The 19640-nt window shown below is 38.2% G+C and overlaps 3 protein-coding genes across 3 annotated transcripts in view; 2 read left to right on the plus strand and 1 right to left on the minus strand.

Annotated features, from left to right (window-relative positions):
* Positions 1-5209, minus strand: part of exoc8 (exocyst complex component 8) — a 6712-nt gene extending 1503 nt beyond the window's left edge. Inside the window, exons 1-4 of the mRNA XM_008397263.2 lie at positions 4566-5209; positions 3217-3862; positions 1789-2042; positions 619-867 (exon numbers count right to left, since the gene is read on the minus strand). Of these exons, the coding sequence (XP_008395485.1) occupies positions 619-867; positions 1789-2042; positions 3217-3862; positions 4566-5069 (1653 nt within the window). The 5' untranslated portion in view covers positions 5070-5209. The remainder of the gene's footprint in view (positions 1-618; positions 868-1788; positions 2043-3216; positions 3863-4565) is intronic.
* Positions 5210-5947: 738 nt separating this feature from the next.
* Positions 5948-10721, plus strand: sprtn (SprT-like N-terminal domain). Its single transcript, XM_008397261.2, has 5 exons — positions 5948-6533; positions 8056-8155; positions 8232-8360; positions 8447-8720; positions 9485-10721. The coding sequence occupies exons 1-5, from the start codon at positions 6199-6201 to the stop codon at positions 10252-10254; spliced, it is 1608 nt and encodes a 535-aa protein (XP_008395483.2). The 5' UTR covers positions 5948-6198; the 3' UTR covers positions 10255-10721.
* A 6548-nt stretch (positions 10722-17269) lies between these two features.
* The window catches only part of fam89a (family with sequence similarity 89 member A), a 5154-nt gene continuing 2783 nt past the window's right edge, over positions 17270-19640 (plus strand). Inside the window, exon 1 of the mRNA XM_008397260.2 lies at positions 17270-17708. Coding sequence (XP_008395482.1) covers positions 17460-17708 — 249 coding nt within the window. The 5' untranslated portion in view covers positions 17270-17459. The remainder of the gene's footprint in view (positions 17709-19640) is intronic.

The following is a 19640-nucleotide window of genomic DNA, read 5'->3' on the forward strand; positions in this document are numbered from 1 at the left end:
GGATTTGAACTTGTGTCTTTAATTACTTCAGCAAAACTCAGTTTTTACCAAATTCTATAGTCTAAATCTGTTTCTTAGTCGCATCTTTTCGGGGTTGGTACTGCCTCTAGTGGCGTGGGGGTGGTAACACAGCTAATATAATTACATTACTAAATCAGAATACCGCAAAGTCTTTTGTGTGTCGGCGGGGAGGATGGGGGTGGAGGGGAAATGGGGGTGGAGGGTTCGGTGAATGCGCATATGAAACTGGGGGGTTCGGTCCCTCAAAAAAGGTTAAGAACCACTGCTATAGATTAATCGGTTAGTAATTTATTAATTATTTAGTAAGCAATTAATTGTTTGCTAAATGATTAATCATGTATTAAACAATTGTTTACTAAACTAAAACTAATAAATCTGAGTCTTTCATAAATTTTACAGTGTATCCACATTCATGTGACTTATAATTCAGAAAAAGCATTTTTCCATCCACTGTTTCTTCTTGTCTGTGTATCTTTTGGTAGATTTTTTTGCCTTAAAAAGGAATCTTACAAAATATAGCAAAATACTTCAGCTTCCAAAAGCTGAAAACAATACAGAAAGCAGGACAAAAGATGGGACAATGGCAGTCGGCACCACCTTGAGTTTGGCCAAAGCCTCAGGGGTCATCAGGTTCATCCTCCTCCACATCTCCTCCGAGTTCCTGTGCTTGGTGGCTTCGATGATGATATCCTTGTAGCTCTGCAGGGCCGCCTTGACATCCTTAACCAGCAGTGACTGCAGAGTGAAGGTCAGGTCCAGGCCGATCTCGGTCAGCTGCTGGCAGTGCTCTTTGGCCACTTTCACGCACTCGGCTGCTGTGGACAGACTCTCCTTACTGTCAAACACCTGAAAAAGTGGAAAACATTCATTAAGCTGAAGAATATTTCGATAACAAGCACCTTGGTGCACCTATAAACCTCGGCCTCTGTTCGGTTGAAGTGAACTCTGGTGATGTTTGAATCCAGACGAGGATGCAAAGCAGAGCGGGTACCGCTGCAAAAGCAGGAAGTGAACTGGAAGTGAGCGCATGGCATTCTGGGAAAATACAACCAAAGCAAACCCGAACCGTTTTTCCATTTAATTTACAAAGATCAATCTCAAAATTTCAGAATCAGAGTTTAAAACTTTTAAAACTCAGAAAATTGTACGTTTTTTTTTTTTAGAAACTTAAATTTTCTACTTTTGAAATTCGGAGTTGCCCTGCGACAAACTGGCGATCTGTCCAGGGTGACCCCGCCTCTCGCCCGGAACGTTAGCTGGAGATGGGCACCAGCAACCCTCCTGACCCCATTAAGGGATAAGGGTGTATAGAAAATGGATGGATGGATGGATGAAATTCGGAAATTTTCTATTTTATTCCAGAAAATTTCCGAGATCAATCTCAACATTTTTGATTTTTTTTTCTACCAAATTTGGGCCTCCCTTCTGAAGCTGCTGCCCCCGCGACCCGACCCCGGATAAGCGGAAGAAAATGGATGGATGGATGGATGGATGGATGGATTTTCACTTTTTTAAAAAGATTTAAAAGATTAATCACATTTTTTTTAGCTTTTCCTAGCAAATTTTTAACTTTTGAAACTCAGACATTTCCGTGTTTTTTCTAGAAAAAGTTTTTTTGGCGGACATTTACTCCTCTCTTTTCTGTCCTTATATGAGAACCATGAAAATGTAACAAATGTTACAATTTTGGTCCACAATTGAACCAAATCTACCAGACCATCAGGTGTGAAAACACCTTTGAACCCATCTCTTAGCGTCTTCGCTGACCTGTTTGCTGAAGGCGTCTACAAACATGGTCATGGCCGACCTGGACCAGACCACGAAGGCCGAGTAGCAGCCCGTGTTGCCCGCGAAGTCCATTTCAAACTCTTTAGCGGTTTCCAGCAAGCTGGTGAAGAAGATGTTGCAGAGCTTGTGGATGTAGAGAAGCGTGGCTCCTTCGATGCGAAGCTGCCGGATCGCTGTCTGGACGGCGGCGGCGCGGTTCTTCAGGAAGAGTTCGCATGCTTTGGTGGACTGACCTGAAACCAGCAGAATCCATTATACAATGATACATTAAAGTATTACTGATTTTCCAGTACGACACAGAAGTCTGGACCTTAGTATTTATTAAAATATGTTTCTCTGGGGGGGTTTGATCAACAGTTCTCAATGTTTTGTTACACTTTTCTAGTTTTGATTTGGTTTAGTGGTGCAATGATTACAGCTTTGGAGTGCCTGACCTGCAAATACCATTAGTTTTTGTCTGAAAATTTGCTAAAAAAAAAAAAAAATAGCGACAAAGTCGATAAGCTGGAAAAGGCCTGGAGGGCTTGGCTGAAAAACATTGATTCGTTTTTTAAATTTAAATATCTGAAATACTACCAAACTCCACTGCGGCTTTTTTAAGCAGTTATGAGGCACTGTGGCAAAACTTTAAACTGCTGCTGCCCCAGTTACTCAACAGGTTGTTGCTAGGTAACCAAAGAATGAGTGAGTTGCTAGGTAACCAAAGAGTGAGTGAGTTGCTAGGTAACCAAAGAGTGAGTGAGTTGCTAGGTAACCAAAGAGTGAGTGAGTTAGTTCAGGGTTTCATGGTTGCCCAAATACTGTCAGCTTCTAGCCAGAGGCCCCCTTAGTAAGCCCACAGACAATGCTACAAAATATGTAAAAAAACAGAATTTTATCATTTTTATCTAATTTTTATTTACTATTCAATAATTATTACTTTCGTTTAGCATAAATGCTAACCTCATACCTCCTAATTTTACTTGGCAACATGTTCTGTGGTGGAACATTTTCTCAGATAATATTTTATGACTATTAATCTGATGTTGCTATATTACCAGGTACAATTTTCCACCTCCTCTTTTGATTAAAAAAGTTTTATTTTTTTCTATTTATCGCATCAAATTTTATTTTGTCTCCACAGTGTCGGCTTTTGTAGCAGCTGGAGTCTTTTTCTTGTCAGAAATTGTTTCATTTCTAGCTTGAGGAGCAAAGCAACTTGATAAATTTGATTGGCAGACAATTTGACTGGCAGTCTGATTAATTGTGTTTTCCTGAATTTCCATTTCCTAACTTTTACCTCCGTATTCAATAAGTTATTTTAACTTATATTTTATAATAATTTCTACAAAACTTTAAATTTATGACTGGAAAGTGTATTTTTTTGTATTTGTTTTCTCATCTTCCCCCACTTTGAGAAACACTGACCAAGTCGGATGAGTTGGGACACCGCCCGCCGGGTCGCTTTAGGTCCACCGCGAAGGGAACGATCAGGAGACAACTCAAACACCAGGACCTCCGTCAGCTGCCTCACACGCTCATCCACCTTCGCCCGGAGCTCCTTCACCTTCGGCGTCGCCGGCTGGTCCTTCAGATACCCATTCAGCTTGTCCAGCAGGTCCACTGCGCCCTCGAAGTCCCTTTGCGCGATGCACACGTCCAGATCCTCCGGCAGCTCCTGGATCCACTCCATGCTCAGATCCACGCCGTCCTCCGACCCCACCGTTTCCTCGTCCTCCATGTCGAAGGGGTTGGTGGACACCTCGGYCCGCACCGGAGACGTAGGGACCTCCTCCTCCTTCTTGTGCTTCTCCTTGGAAACTTTGTTCTTCTTGGTCTCGTCCAGGATCTCCAGCCACTCCTTCTTCACTTTGCTGTTCTCCGCCTGGAAGATGCGGCTGTCGGGGAACATGAGGATCTTGAACATGTCCTTCATGGGGGGGTTGTCCTTCACGTTCACCACGGCGAAGCTCTCAAGGTCGTACAAGGCGTTGTATTTGTACTTCACCGTGCCTCTGCGGTTGGGTAACCAGGTGGCGATCAGCAGGCAGTCGTTCATGAGGAAAGCGTGAACCTGGTGAAAACAAGAAGTGTGCCAAACCAATTAAAGATTATTTTGTGCAGCAGATTATTGAACAAAATAAAACACTTTGAGATTCGCTGAAACAAATCCACCAGCGACTGAAAAATTCAAGATGGCAAGCATGGTTGTCAAGGAAAAATTTGTTTTTGTACTAAAAACACCAATATTTATTTTAGTCTACATATTATGAACCACAGAAATCATATATATTTAGCTGAACTTGTGTTTTCTTTTCCTGATGGACATATATTTATATTTTAAATCAATTCATTGAAAACAGCAACATATTCAGAGCAGCACTTAAGCCAAAAATGTACAAAAAACATAAACATTTTGCGTTCAAGTTAATAACACCTTAGTCTGTGAATATGTTTTTAGCTTTAGTGTCACTCGTTCAGATTTACTTAAGGAATGTTGCATTGTGGGCAATAAAATGTTTATTTTCTTATTTTAAAAAGGCATTGAATTATTTATTTGGATGTTTTGATGTATTTCTAACATTGAACAGCAAAAGACTTAAGTGGTTAAATGAGAAAATTGTAGAACGTGCTGTTTTTATCCGATTAATCGTCAAGATAATCGATTACTAGTTGTAGCCCTATTTTTTATGTTTGATTATTATCATTATGTTTGTTTTCTTCTCATTCGCTTTTTTTTCTCATTTTACACATTATAAATAATGATTTCATTTCACCTTCTGGATGGGAGACATGTTGTCCACGTCAAACTCTACCAGGTCTCCATTGTAGACCAGGTGTCTCCCCGGGGTGTCCATGATGTTCTTTGCTCCTTCCACCTTCTCCAGCAGGGAGGTGAGCGTCCTCTGCTTCAGCTCCTCTGTCTCTTTGGGGAAGGCTGCCTGCATTTCTTTGGAGGTCTCATCTTTATCCGTGGAGAGCAGGGACTGAGTGATGCTCTCCATGATGCTCTTCTGCTCGGTCAGGATGTGGCTCAGCTGGTACATCTCGCTCTCCAGGTATGAGATCTCCTTGGCCGTCTCGATGAACTGCCTGTAGTTCTTGTAAACATTCTTTTTGAGGTTCTGGGCCGTCTCGTCGGCTAGATTCTGGATTTTCTGCCGATGCTCCTGCAGGTCTCTGTCTCCGTCGGACTGCTGGGACAACTGTTTCACGTAGCTTTGCGGGTCGAAATTGGGCGATTCGAGAAGCTTCCGTAGTCGGTTCCCGGTTTCAGACATCTTTAGTCCTCAGTTTTAGTCACGTATTAAATCAAAAGTAGAATTGGGAAGTAGAGGAATGAGAACAGTGGAAAAACTCCTTCATATCCGCTAATACACAAACAGGAAGTTGTTTGAAGGTGGACCCGGGTTGTGAACGTCACGGGGATTGGCACGTCAACGGCGCCGCCATATTGGGAAGGTAAGCTCTAGCCCACACTGCTAAATAAAATACAAAAAAATTGAAATAGAACGTTTGTATTGAATCACGTTTATTTATTTATTTATTTATTTATTTATTTATTTATTTATTTATTTATTTACCAACCACAGAATTTAATTAGGGACACCGAGATAAGATTTCCTATTTTTCTCTCAGATGTATTCCCTTTTTCAGAGTTCTAACTTTAATCTCAGATATCTCGCCTTATTCCGGGTTTTTTCCTCAGCATTTTAAGCTTTTTTTTTCCTTCAGAATTCTGACAGACTATTTACCAAATATCATGTTTATTCTTGCAACAGTATTTTCTTGAACTTATACTTTTTACTTTTAATTTAGTAAAACAATATTTTTGAAGTAGTCCTACTCTTATGCACTGATTATTTACGCACCTCTGCATATTAAATATTAAACAAATCTATTTTTAAAATGTAAAATTCAAAGTATATTTGACTTGACCGTAGAACAACATCCGGGTCAGGTTTTGACAGGAAAGCGTAATCAAGTTTATGAGTTAACGCTGAAAATCTCGTAAATAAAGGCAAAATGTATTTTATTGATTGAGAGTTTTAGTTTAAGTCTTTTTATTATTTAGATTTTAAACAAAAATAGCGAAAATCTGCCAAATGACTGAAACTACTCCAAAAACTTATGCTTTTATTTTTGAACACTACCGGAAATACATAATTTGCACTGTAGCTCTTTGACTTATCGGCTCTAGTTTTTAACAATTCGGCAGTTATCTGTTACTCTTGGCTTAGAAAGTGTGGCTTAATTCGGAAATATGACCAAAACCCGCGCACTTTCACTCTGATAGGCTTTTATTATGATCTGGTCGAAGTTTCTGTTCACTCCAGAACTTAGGTTGCTTTTATTTTACGTGAATATCTGGCAACAAAGCTAGTTAGCTTCCTGCTAGTTGTTGTTGTCATGGATGCTGATTTCCTGCTCGCCATTCAGCTTCAGGAACAGTTCGACACCGAGTACCAGACTTCCCAGATCCCACCGGACTGTTTTCTGGAGGATGGCTTCGGACATAGCAGTAAGAAACAGAAAGCTGAGCCACATGGAGGTGGCAGCGGCGCTGTTACCCGCTGGAAGCCGCCGACCGTTCAGCCCGAGAGGCCGCTGAGCATCGTAGACAAGTCCTGGGAGATGCTGGACCCCAACCCGGACTTGAGGTCCATGTTTCTGGAGTTCAACGACATGTTCTTCTGGGGGAAACTCAACGGAGTGGAGGTCAAGTGGAGCCCCAGAATGACCCTGTAAGACACTTTTTATTTATAAATAAATACATTTATTTAATAAGGCAGAAATATCAGCATTTCTCAACACAAAATCACAGCCGATGCTTCTGATTTTCAAAGTTTAGGTGGAAGTAGAGGTGGACGATTAATTGATTACATTGAATGATCGACTTAGGGTGTTTGAATATAAAAACAATTTTAAATATTGGGATGTTTTGGCCGGTGCACTCCTTGTTAGTTCAGAGTGATATAATTTAACTTTTATTTATTTGGACTTTGAATGAGAGAATATTCCTCATTAAAATGAGGAATGTTGAACATCTTGTGAAGCTATACTTTTGTGTAAATGTTACAGGTAATACTTAATGCCTAATATAAATATTTAACCTTTTAACACATCAGGATCAAATTATTATCAGTAGCAGGATGTTGAAAAGGCGGTACAAACATTTTAGAAGAAAGAACTGCAACGACTAAGGTGGTCACAAGAGAACCTGATCACTTTTTTCCTCAAGAAAACAATTTTCTCATAAGACGTTTTATCTGGCAATTTTCATTTATTTGCTAATATTATGAGTATATTCTTGTAATCAAACAAAAATTCTCATATCCTGGCCCTTATAGTCCAAAACATGTCCTGTTGACGAGGAGGAATGATGACTGGTCAATGGAAACACATATAGCTGTTTGTGTCCCTGAGGAGAACCACAAACCGGATCAGTGACGGGGAGCAGTCCGGGTGGAGTCCAACCCAGAATGAGGATGCCGGGTCATAAAAGTGACCCCCGGTTCGCCACACACAAAACCTCAGGAGACTCATTCAGAACCACAAAATACATGTGGACAGAGCAGTCCTCCTCCCATGACCTCACCGTGAACTTTGCTCCACAGCACTTTCCAAAACTCAGCAGCTGAACATAAAACTTCCTTTCATGGCAATGAGAGCTAATTTCAAAACACAGAACAAGCAGAACCATTTCAGAAAACACAAATTCCATGTGGCTGGCAAAGAGAAATCCTATCAGTAACGTCAAAATAATGCTGAGAAGTTTCATCTGCTTTCTGTGACTATTTTCTCCACAAGTTGCCTCTGAGTAAGAGGTTTGTAATCTGAGCAGAGAAAACAAGATTGTGATTCCCAGAGGAGTAATTATGAATATTTCCTTTAATAACAAATCAAAATACTGACCTCAAAACACACTTTTAACAAGATTATTATAAAATGTATCATTCAAATAATCCCTGGAAAATATGCATTCTATCAGTCAGATCTTTTATTTCGTCAAACATTCTGTAACTTGGTCATTTTTCATCTGCTCTTTTTTATTTTCTTTTGTTTATTTAACATATTAAAATCAGTTTAAACTTTCAGACATGCAGGAATGCACTGATTTATATCCGATATTCATTTAATGGCCAGTAGATACCATATTCCTTTTTTCGTAAAGTAGCAAAGAAAAACTAGGTGTTTAAGAATTTAAATTAATATTAATGTTAATGTTCTGAATACATTTTTTTTGTTGTTGTTGTCTTTCTGTAGGTGTGCCGGTGTGTGCTCTTATGAAGGCCGAGGTGGACTCTGTTCGATCCGGCTCAGCGAGCCTCTGCTGAAGCTGAGGCCCAGAAAAGACCTGGTTGAGGTCAGACTCTATTGTAAAATAAAGAGTTTTATTTGTATTTCTAATATACTAATGTTGCTACCTGTTTGTTTCACAGACTCTCCTCCATGAAATGATCCACGCGCTCCTGTTTGTGACCCAGAACGACCGAGACAGAGACGGACACGGACCCGAGTTCTGCAAACACATGAACAGGATCAACAAGGCCAGCGGGACCAAAATCACTGTAGGCGTATTTCCTTCTCCACTGAGCTCCATCAGCTGATAATCCTCAGTTTGATCTGAAATTCGCTTTTATTGTTGTCTTTTTAGATCTACCACAGCTTCCATGATGAAGTCGACGTTTACCGGCAGCACTGGTGGCGATGCAACGGGCCCTGCCAGAACCGCAAGCCTTACTTTGGGTACGTGAAGAGGGCCATGAACCGGGCCCCGTCCTCTCTGGACCCCTGGTGGGAGGACCACCGGAGGTCATGCGGTGGGACTTACACTAAGGTCAAAGAGCCTGAAGGATACGGGAAAAAAAACAAGAAGACCTCGGAGAAGAAGACAGCAGGGACTGGGAAACCTTCAGAAACAGTCAAAGGTGATTTGGCTTTACCTTATCTGCAGTGTCAGGTTTAACTTTCCTATCAGTTTGGTTGGTTTTGATAAGGGATGATACGATTAATCGCGATTAATTGATTGAAATAATCGTGAACTAATTTAGTAATCGATTAATTGTTAACTGAATACAGACTCAAAAAAAGGCAATTTGTTGAAAGAACAACACACTCAGAGCATTAATTAAGGCAAAACAGTTCAAAAAAGAACATTTTAATTTAAGATTAAAGTCCTTTTTCTGTAAATATGTTCTAGTGGCATAGTCTTCACCTGTTTCAAATTCTGTAAATAAAATCTTCTATTAATCAGTTATTTTATAAAGTAATCAACACAGTCACAGCAGAGCTTCATATGCTAAAGTTAGAATTATATTTTTTTTGGTTGCAGAGGTAATCAAGCGTTTACTAAAGATTGGCAAGAAAAGGTTTTTTCCTTAAGTAGAAAAGGAACTGAATTTTTTATTTGTATTATTTGACTTTTTTCTAATATTTTATAAACTAAGTTTAGGTGGTTAAATGAAAAATCAGCAGAATGTGCCAATTTTTAATTCGATTAATCATCAGGATAGTCAATTAATTGTTAGAATAGTTGATTAATCTTCAAAAAAATAATTGATTAATCATCAGAATAATCAATTAATTGTCAGAATAATCAAAAATAATCAATTGCCAGAATATTTTAGAGGTTAATCAATTTCTACAATAATTTCTCCTGTCTTATTTTGACACTTGCTGTTTTTGTTCCCAGCTTCTGGATCTCAGGACATCAGGAACGTCATCCCTTTCAGCGGGAAAGGCTTCCTGCTGGGAGGGATGTCCCAAACCTCCTCCTCTTCCGCTCCATCTCGCTCGCCATCAGTGCCTTTTTCGTCCATCTCCGTCTCCTCTCCAGTTTGCTCCGGCTTATCGGATCAAACCAACTCCATCTCAAACGCCCGACCCTCTTTCGGAGTAAAACCTCCTGCGAAGAGATCCGTTGGAAACACCAGAGTGTTTGCCAATGTTAACGGCTCTCCGGTGAAAGTTTCTAAATCTCCGGGAGAGAGGATGAGACAAGCTTCCATTCAGGAGCTGTTCGACAGCGCCACCATCAGGAAGTCAGGAGAAACCACAGAGACTTCCCCTTCCTCTACATCCAACTCCAGTTTGCAGCTGTCGCCTCTAAAACTAGCAGCACCTGCAGGCGGCGCTGCAACGCCGGCTCAGTCCAAGTATTTCAGCGACTCTGGGGTTCAAAATGGAGGCCAGGCGTCGAGGAAAAGGTCGCGGGACGACCGAAGCACCTCAGCCAGCATCTTTGATTTCTTTGAGAAGACAATGAACAGCAGCTCAACAGCAGCGAGGGAGACAGGAAAGACGCAGACGGCGTCAGCCGCCACCCCAGCATCGCTTCACAGCGGGAGCTCCTCCTCTTCCTCATCTTCCTCCTCTTTGGTGATGATGGTCAGCTGTCCTGTCTGCCAGGCTAAAATTCAGGAGCAAAAAATTAACGAGCATCTTGATTCCTGCCTTTCATGAATGGCGTTTAAATTAAAAACTCTGTCACAGATTTTTAGGAATTTATACGGAAGAGGATAAGTGCCAAAAAAAATTATAATAATTTCGACTCTAATATTAAATTGCTAGAATTCTGACTTTATTCTTAGAATTCTGAGAAAATTCAGATTTTTTTTTCTCAGAATTTAGATTTTGTTTACAGAATTTTCACTTTAATATTCTGAACTCTGAGAAAAGAGTCAGAAATCTGATTTTAATCTCAGAAATCAGATTTTAATCTCACAAATTTGACTCGGACTTTAATCTTCTATGATCAAAAGTCAAAATTCGGCAAATTTTTTTTTTCTTTTTCAAAATTCTGAGAATTCTGACTTTAATCTCACAATTCAGACTTTTTAGTCAGAATTCCACCAAATTATTTTCACAAAATTTTGACTTTAATCTCAGATTTTTTACTTTTTTTTCCCCGAAGATTTTGACAGCAGAATTTTTATTTTAATGTTCCGAGATCAAAATTCTGAGAAAAAAGTCACAATTCTTTATTTATTTTTTGTCTTAGTGGCCCTAATCTCCTTCCGTAGATTTCAGCTTCTTGTTTCCTTTCAGTTTTGATACCTTTGGATGCTTGTAGGTTCTCATCTTCTCTCCTGTAGAAATGATGTCAGTGGAGCTGGATGCTTTATGATGCATTTCAGTTCTGCAGAATCGACTCAGGTCTGAACTCTTTCAGTTTTACTGCCTTCAAAATTAACAGATGACGTTTTAAAGATGGCCGCCGTGTGCAGACCTCGGAAAGCTCCCCTGAGGATTGTGGGGTTTATTTGTGCCTCTGCCCTTCACTTTCGAGCTGCGTCAGGAGAATCAGGTTYCACTGTCGTCGGCTATTTGTTTTTGCACGTCTTCCTGTTTCCACTGCAGAGGGAAACGCGATCGATGATGTTTATCTCTGATATTTATGCAGGAAATAAACAGTTTAGATGCTTCACTTTGTATTTATAGACGTTTCGTTTTTATGTGTGTTTTAAAGATGGTTCTGATGTAAAGTGTTCTAGTCTTTCTATTGCCAAATAATTTTATTGATTAAACTAATATTGATTTTGCTTCATTATTCATTCATTGATCAATGTTCCAGTTATTGAACTAATCAGGTTTGCTTTTAGTCTGGATTTAAAGGAACTCAGTGTTTCAGCTTTTTTGCAGTTTTCTGGAAGTTGGTTCCAGATTTGTGCTGCTTAGAAGCTGAAAGCTCCGTGTTTGGATCTTGTGGATGCAGATTAGATTATTTTGATGCCTTTAACTTTTGTATTGCAGCAAATTTTGACGTATTTATTTGACAAGCTAAAACTAAATTTTTCAGTGCCACTAATAACCTACGATGAGAGGATTAGGGCCATACTAAGAACATTTCTTAAGAATAATAAATAAGAATAAAGTTGTAATAATATGACTTGTATTTTATTATTTTATTCTTGTAATTTTCCTTAACTGTCCCTAATACTCCAATGTAGGAACTTTCACAAATCATCTAATTTCAAAATTCAGTATTTTACTTTTTAGTCGTTAAAATTAGTTCAGATTGTTTTGATCAGTTACTCAGTACTTTGTACCAAATACTTTTACTTGAGTAAAAGTAGGTTGAAGTTTCTCCGCTATTGTTTTCAGCTTCAAAGGGTTGCCCAGATGGATTGTGGGCGTGTTTGAGCAGAAAATGGGGCAGAATGGAAAGGTCAGAGGTCAAGGCTACGTGGGGCCAGCTGTTGATCGCAGACGCTGCAGAAACGACAAGCATTGCCTCTCAATTTCAACCGTCTGTTGGCGTAATTAAACCCCCAGAAGTGTTTCCTCTTACACGTTTCTTACGCACGAGCAGTTTGTCTGATCCGTTTCCTGTTCGGCGACAGGATGAAGAATCGTTTTGTGAGGAAAACGCCGTCGCTCACAGCAGCTGCCGCTCCTCTTTCCTGACCTGCTGCTGCGTTTTGACTCCCTGTGGGAGGCCAAACCGCCCCGAGCCCCAACAGCCGCCTTCCCTCCTTCCTGTCGGCCTTTTGTCTCACGCTGACAGTGACGCGTCCCAGACGAGACCCCAGTTCAGCTCAGCTGCTGCTGCAGCAGAATAACGCGGCACGCTTAGCGGCCGGCGCATCTGCAGGAGGGGGAAGACGCCCTGCAAGGAAACCAGTCGGCTTATTCTGCAGCTAATGCTGTCAGATTCCAGCTAAGTTAACAAACCTTCACAGTTTGGCAGAATTCATCTGGCAGGTGCGTTAGGGTCATCGCTGATGCAAAAAAAAAGGGAGGAGCAAATTTACTGCAACAGCCTCCCCCTTAGAAATGTTGATATTAATCTAATTCGAAAGTCATATCATTGAAACTTTTCTCAATAAATAAAAAAACAAAACAAGTACATTTCTTAGTTTGAAAAGTTGAAAAATATTCTAAGAGAAATCAGAAACTTTAAGACTAATCTTAAAACTTTGGATAAACCGTCAAAATTTCTAAGTTTCTAAAGTCTTACATCTTTTACTTTGAGTGTTTTCAAGTAAATTTTCAACATTTCAAACTCAACATTTCAAAATGTCCTTGTTTTTTTCTGAGATTGAGCTCAATTTTTTAAATTATATTCTAGCAAATTTTTGACTTTTCTTGTTTTTTTCTTGAAATTTTGTATTAATCTCAAGATATAATTTTTCTTTTCTGAAACTTTTCAATTTTCTAAACTCAGAAATGTCCTTTTTTCATTATTATAAAATTTCTGACATTTTTTTATAACAAATTTTCAAGCTGAGAAATTTCCAAAATTTTTCTACAAAGTGTCTGAAATTGATCTGAAAATTCTGAAATGTTCTTTTTTTTTCAGAAAATTCCTGAGTTTTATCTCAAAATTTCAGATTTTTCTAGTATTTTTTTTTATTTTTTAAACTCAAAACTGTCCATGTTTTTTCTAGAACATTTCAAAATTTGACCTCAAAATGCAGTCTAGCTGTTATTTTACTTTTAAGTTCAGAAGTTTCTTTGTTTTTTTTTTCTAGCCCATTTTAAACTTTTTAAACTGAAATTTCCCTGTTTTTCCAGAGAATTTCAGAGATCTATCCATCCATCCGTTTTCTTACACCCTTGTCCGGTAATGGGGTCAGGAGGTGCTGGTGCCTCTCCAGCTAACGTTCCGGGCGAGAGGCGGGGTCACCTGGACAGGTCGCCTGGACAGGTCACCTGTCTGTCGCAGGGCAACACAGAGACACACAGACACACACACACACACACACACACACACACACACACACACACACACACACACACACACACACACACCTAGGGACAATTTGGAGAGACCAATTAACCTGACAGTCATGTTTTTGGATTGTGGAAGGAATCCGGATTAAAATCAGAATTCTTCTCTTTTTGGTCGATGGCCCAAAGTCTCTCCTGTTCTGGTGCCATTTTGGGGYAAACTGACCAACTGTAATTGTTGTGGTTTTTAGCAGGTAATTCCTTTCCARCGAAGCCTTAGTGGATATCTTTAGAGCATTATTAGCCGGATTTGACTCAGAGATTGAAAGCCATTGTGCGTTTAACCACAAGGATTAACTCAACCCTGCTGGGTTTCGTGGATCTTCCATCGTTTGTCTAATCCTCCAGCTTTAAGGCCGTTGATGACGGCGAAGGAAATGTTTTAAAAGGTAAACCTCTGGAAAAACAACGTATTGGCCTCGATCATATTGCTGAACTCTCAGATTTAGAAGCAGGATTAAATGGTTGAGTTGCTTCTCAAGGACAAATATGCAGAATTCAGATTAACAGATTTATTTGAAACAACAACCAGCATTCAGCAGGTTTTACATACTTAAGGGGATTCTTTAGTTCAGATCTGGGAAGAGATTTTAAAACTGCAAAACACAAAATCTCACCAAGTATTTTTGGTCTAGTTGTAGCTGCAAATATCTTGGGTCACTTGAAGTAAAACAAAACTGACTTACAAATAATTAAATATAAGAGCTTATTTTAAAGGTTTCAGTAGAACAATCTAGATAAATAGAGATAAAATAATCTAAATCTCAACTGCATTTCAAAGAAATTTGAAATTGTTTTAGATTTCAAACTCAGAAATTTATTTTTTTCTAGAAAATTTCTGAGATTGATCTCAAACTGTATGATATTTTTAAGCAAATTTTCAACTTTTCAAACTGAGACGTTTCTTTGTTGTTCTTGAAAAACAAAGAAATGTAAATTCATGAACATGAACTATTCAGATATATTACCAAGTGAATTCAATTAAAAATAAAATGAAATTAAATAAAATGAAAGGCTGTAATTTAAATACAATTAAAAGTGATTACATGAAATCTGAGGATGTTAAAATCCTTTGTTTTTCGTTGTTGGTTTTTTAAAGTCAGTTGGAAAACATGCCTCTCTGCATGGTGTCTGTTTTGTTTTTAATGGCATGTCGTTGTTTTCCAGCACTGTGAAAATTCACTGAGTCATTTCAGGTCTGGATCTAATATCTTCTCTGACCCTGAACAGTTTTCTTTCACCTCCATAACAGCCAAAATAAGAAGCGTCCTGTAAAAACTAGTCCATGTCCTTCACTGTTCTAGGTTGGATTTATGTAACGCATCAAAAGCTGGAATTAACTTCACAGCTATTTCAAAATAAAAGTATTCAGGTAAACAGTGAGAGAAGAGAAATGGCACTCCTAAATGTATTATTTCTTCTTGTTATTGTTTTTTTCATTAAAACATTGCAATTATATGATAATACAATGTGTAGTAAGATGAATAATTCATAAAAGAGCATTATTAGGAAAGGAAACATTTATACAAAAATGTGATTTTTACATATTTGTTGAACCTGTCACCATGTCATCAGAGTGTAATATGAAACTAATGAGTGCTAACCACCAGAGAGTAAATGTAGTTACATTTACTTGAATAACTTCTTTGAAAAACAAACAAACAAAAAAGTACTTTTAGGAGTATTTTTACTACGCTGTACTTTTTACTTTTACTTGAGTAATTTTATTATGAAGTATTTCTACTCTTACTTGAGTAAGATTTCTGGATTTTCTGCCCACTGAATGGAAAACATGTTTTAACCAAAAATTCACCATAAACAGACCCAGAACTGCAGTTATAAAGTTTCACAAGTTTTCTATTGAAACAAATTTATTTTATTTTGTAATTATTTTTGTAATAATTTGGTCCATCTGATTATTTGTAAATGTTAAATGATTTATAATTTGATCAGTTACTCAGTACTTCAGTAGAAAATACTTTTTTATTCTTGAGTGGAATTTTTGGGTACTCTGTCCACCAATCAGAGCCAGGAGTGCTGTCATGAATGCTAATGCTAGTTAGCATGAGCACCATGTTGACGGATAAACGTTTTTCTCTAAAGGTAAGTTGTTTCTCCCTCATTAGCACATTTGGTGCCTCCATGAGGATGATTGACAGCACAAAGACCCGCCTCCTGGCTCTGATTGGTTGGTTTTGGTCGGGAGCCAAGCATTTCTTCAGAAGCTCATCTTTTCACAGATTACCTGTCTCATAACAAACTGTCACAACAACATAACAGTTTTAGCAAATAAGTAAAAAACCTATTTTTATATAAAAGTTTTAAACACTGCAGCTTTAATTTGGGGAATCTGAGGTTTTAGTCTTAATCTCTGTGTGTGGTAAACTTGCCCCTCTCTTCCTGAGGAACATGCGTGATGCTTTTGTGTTTTAGCTTCAAGGTTCTTTAAGTTGCTTTGTTGGAAGGACGCAGCAGAGCTTGGGGGTGGAAATGAGGACCGTCGTCTCTCTTTTGTGCTCAAACTATTGTCTTTGACACACACACGCCTTTTCATGACCTCAAAAAAAAACAACAACCCTACACACACCATGCTGTCTGACAAGTTAGATATAATGTCTATCCAAGTCATTTCCTGCTAAAGTAAATTATCAAACAAAACAAGAAGGAAAAAAGGGAATATTGTTGTTTCTAAGTGTTTGTTGGGAAAAGCCTCGCAGCTTCTGTGTTGAAATGACAGGAAGCGGATTTAACTACTCAGCCAAAAGCCAATTTTTTAGCGACTTGCAGCAATCAGTCATAAAGGAACCAGAAGGGAATTTCAAAATAAGAGCTGTTTGGTGAAATTAGTATATTGGACAGTTGATTTAATCAGTATTAAGTTTGTGTTGCTTTCTCTGATGACAGAAAATGTTCAAGGATTAGACTTTAAAGACATTAATTTTATTAAATTCTTACCAGATTTGTAATAGTTATCACTTTACATCTTTTCATTTGTGTAAGTAAAAATATAATTTTGTGAATAAAAGCTCAATTCAACCTATTCCAGCAAGAAAATTTATGTCGTTCTTCACAGAGCTTGGGTTGAAAAAAATACGGCAGGTTCTAAATGAACTTTTGAAATTGATCTTAGGAATTTTCTACAAAAATCTTCGAAATTTCTGAGTTTGAAAAGCTGAAAATATGCCTGAAATTTTCTGAGACTATCCTCAGAAAATTTCTAGAAAAACTAGATTTTTGTTCCTAAAACTTGAACAATATTTGACTTCTAGAAAATTTCTGCAATTATTTTTTTAAATACAATTTTACATGTTTTGTCAATTTCTGTTTCAAAAGGTAAAAATGTGTACCTTTTGAAACTAATCTAGAAAATTTCTCAGTTTTTTCTTGCAAAATTTTGACTATTGAAGCTCAGAAACTTCTCTGATTTTCTTAGAAATTCATGAAATTAATCTCATACTCAGAGTTTTTTTTCTCACAAATTTTCAACATTTGGAGTTCAGAAATGTTCTAATTTTTCTAGAAATTTTCTGAGATCAATCTAAAAAAAATTCTTAGTTTTCTTTTTATCGAAAATGTTTTCCTTTTCTCTATCAGATATGGCCCTCTTGCGCCGTGGTACTTCCAAACAAACTACTAATGAGCTTTCAAAAACTCCGTACTATCCCTTTAAATATTGAAAAAAAAGAGTTCAATTGTGTATAGGAGTTGGGGCTTTTACTTTGTAGAATCATACCGGAAACGTTACGTCACTGGTTCAGTTAACTTAACGCAGCGTCCCTCTCCGCCTCGGGCAGAGAACGCCACGACTGTTGCTCGGTGTGTTCAGCTCTGGAGACGGCTGCGCCCTCGCTCTGTTTGTCGGATTTAACAACTTACCGTTCAGTTTCAGCGTTAATAATTACCCACCGGAACTCACTTAGTAACTCACCGGAAAAATGAATGGCAAGTCAGCGAACGGTACGGCGGGGGGAATGGCCTGTATCGAGGGTCTGCCGCCGCTGCCGAAGAGCCTGAGCGGGCTGCTGAACTCGAGCGGCGGCTCGTGGAGAGAAATGGAGAGGATGTACGTGAAGAAAACCATGATCCAGGACGACCTGAGCCGAGGCAGGAATAACGCCGACAGCCTGCTGGCCAGCAAGCCGGCCAACCTGGACGCTGCCCTGGCTCTCCTGCGGAAAGAAATGGTAACGTTTTCAGGGAGTGTTCATCTCCGCTGAGCCTGTGTTGTTGTTTTTTCACCCGAGAGAAAGCCGTTTAATCCCGGAGACATAGTCCTGCTCARCRAGATTAACTCCGAAAGGAAACTCCGGTTGCTAAGCTTTATGTTGCTTCTCGTTTTCTAATAATCAGCGGCTTAATTCTGCTCGAATATATTATAAATTAAACATGACCCTTTTATTAATAGATATTCCAGCTGTAGTGTTTAATTTTTAAGTAGAAGTTTTACTATCAAAACTAAATTTTGGCTCAAAACAGATCAGATTTTATTTATAACACTGCAATATCGTAATTTTKATATAACGAATTTTAATGAAAAGAGGAAAAGAAGTCAAACTAATAAAGTTAATAGATTAAAAAAAATTAGGGATACGCTAATATCGATATCCGATTTAAATATTGCCATTATGGCCGATAACCGGTATTTGCCGATTTTACACACGTTTCACTACCATTTCAACACATTTGGGGAAACACTACCAGTAACATACGACGTTAAAGGTTCAAGTGAATCATTGAATGTTGCATTAAAACCTGAGCCGTGACCACTTTCTCAAAAAGTACTAAAAGAAATGTGAGGTTGAGAATGAGTGTATAGTTCAGTAGGAATCACGGTTATTACAGTTAACTAGACCAAACGAAATGACAAAAACTGAAACGGAGAAAACATTTAACTGAAATTAATGGGGAAAAGCTATAAAGTTATAGTTTTCTAACTGGAACTATGTTGTGCATTTATAGGACTAACTAAAATGTACTGAAATCACTTTTTTTTCTGTTCGTATCAGTTTTCTGCAAATTACGGCAGATTATTCTACGGAATAATCCTCTGATTCTACGGATTATTCTAATCTGTAGAAGTTGGATAAGTTGTTTTTCAGTGTCTTTTGAAAATAGTGTCTTCTGTTTATTGTTCATTACCCAATTACTGTACATATAACATTAAATACTTTCACCTTTTTCTTTTCTTTGCCTAAAAATTAACCAAAGTGTGAAAAAACTAATATATAGCTAACAAAAACACTCTTAAAAAAGTTTTAAGAGTGTGTTTGTTTAAGAGCAAATACGCTCTTAAAACTAAACTATAAATAAAAATCCAAATACAACCCTAGTAGGGAGTTGGGAATTTACAGTAAACAAACACCTGACAGGTTTTTACAGAAAATCTTCCACTCCTTCCCCAGAGGCAGAGATATTTATGCCAAACATCTGTTCCAACAATGACCCATTTCTGTAACAATAACATAAGAAATGCAGGAAATCTTTTTTTTTTTTTGTATTGCAGCAGCAAATTTCTCTGTTTAAATAGATTTGTTTTGCAGCTGCACGTCTTTTGCTAAACGTCTGAAGTTCACAGAGCTTAATGACATGGTAGTGGTTCCATAWTTTAAAGCCAGTGTGTGTTTGTGACGCTGAAAACAATGCAGAGTTACCGCCGCTCCGCAGTGAAATGCCTTTTTCAGAAAAACAATATGGAGGTCAGATGACTGAATCATCATTTCTGATTTTCAGCTCCATGTTGTCCATTTGCACAACCATAAGAACCATTGTGCAAATGAAGAAATTTCAGAAAATATTTCAAATTACTGTAAATGAATTATAACCCTAATTCCCACTAGATGCCTCGGTAAATTAAAATAATGGATACTGATGTTGAAAATGTCTTGAAATCACAGCATTAAATGGTTTTCTGTGGTTTTACAGAAGGTTTCTGAAGATTTTAGTTTTTGAAACAGTTTTTGTGAAAAACATAAATGTGGTAATGTTGGAGCTTTATTTAAAGTTATTATGCAGTGAGGAGAAATGTTGGATATGAAGGATTTTCCAGGTTTGGATGTTTTGTTGCATCCATTCGTTCTGCTGCTCCTTCCTTCCTTCTTTCTCCCTCCCTCCCTCCC

The sequence above is a fragment of the Poecilia reticulata genome, linkage group LG21 (assembly GCF_000633615.1).
Source record: "Poecilia reticulata strain Guanapo linkage group LG21, Guppy_female_1.0+MT, whole genome shotgun sequence".
Classification (NCBI taxonomy): Eukaryota; Metazoa; Chordata; class Actinopteri; order Cyprinodontiformes; family Poeciliidae; genus Poecilia; species Poecilia reticulata.

Excerpts from the sequence above, each read along its gene's own strand:
- sprtn (XM_008397261.2), top strand. The coding sequence starts at position 6,199 with ATGGATGCTGATTTCCTGCTCGCCATTCAGCTTCAGGAACAGTTCGAC. Across the intron at positions 6,534-8,055 it reads TGGAGCCCCAGAATGACCCT|GTGTGCCGGTGTGTGCTCTT; the intron begins GTAAGACACTTT and ends GTCTTTCTGTAG. Across the intron at positions 8,721-9,484 it reads ACCTTCAGAAACAGTCAAAG|CTTCTGGATCTCAGGACATC; the intron begins GTGATTTGGCTT and ends TTTTGTTCCCAG.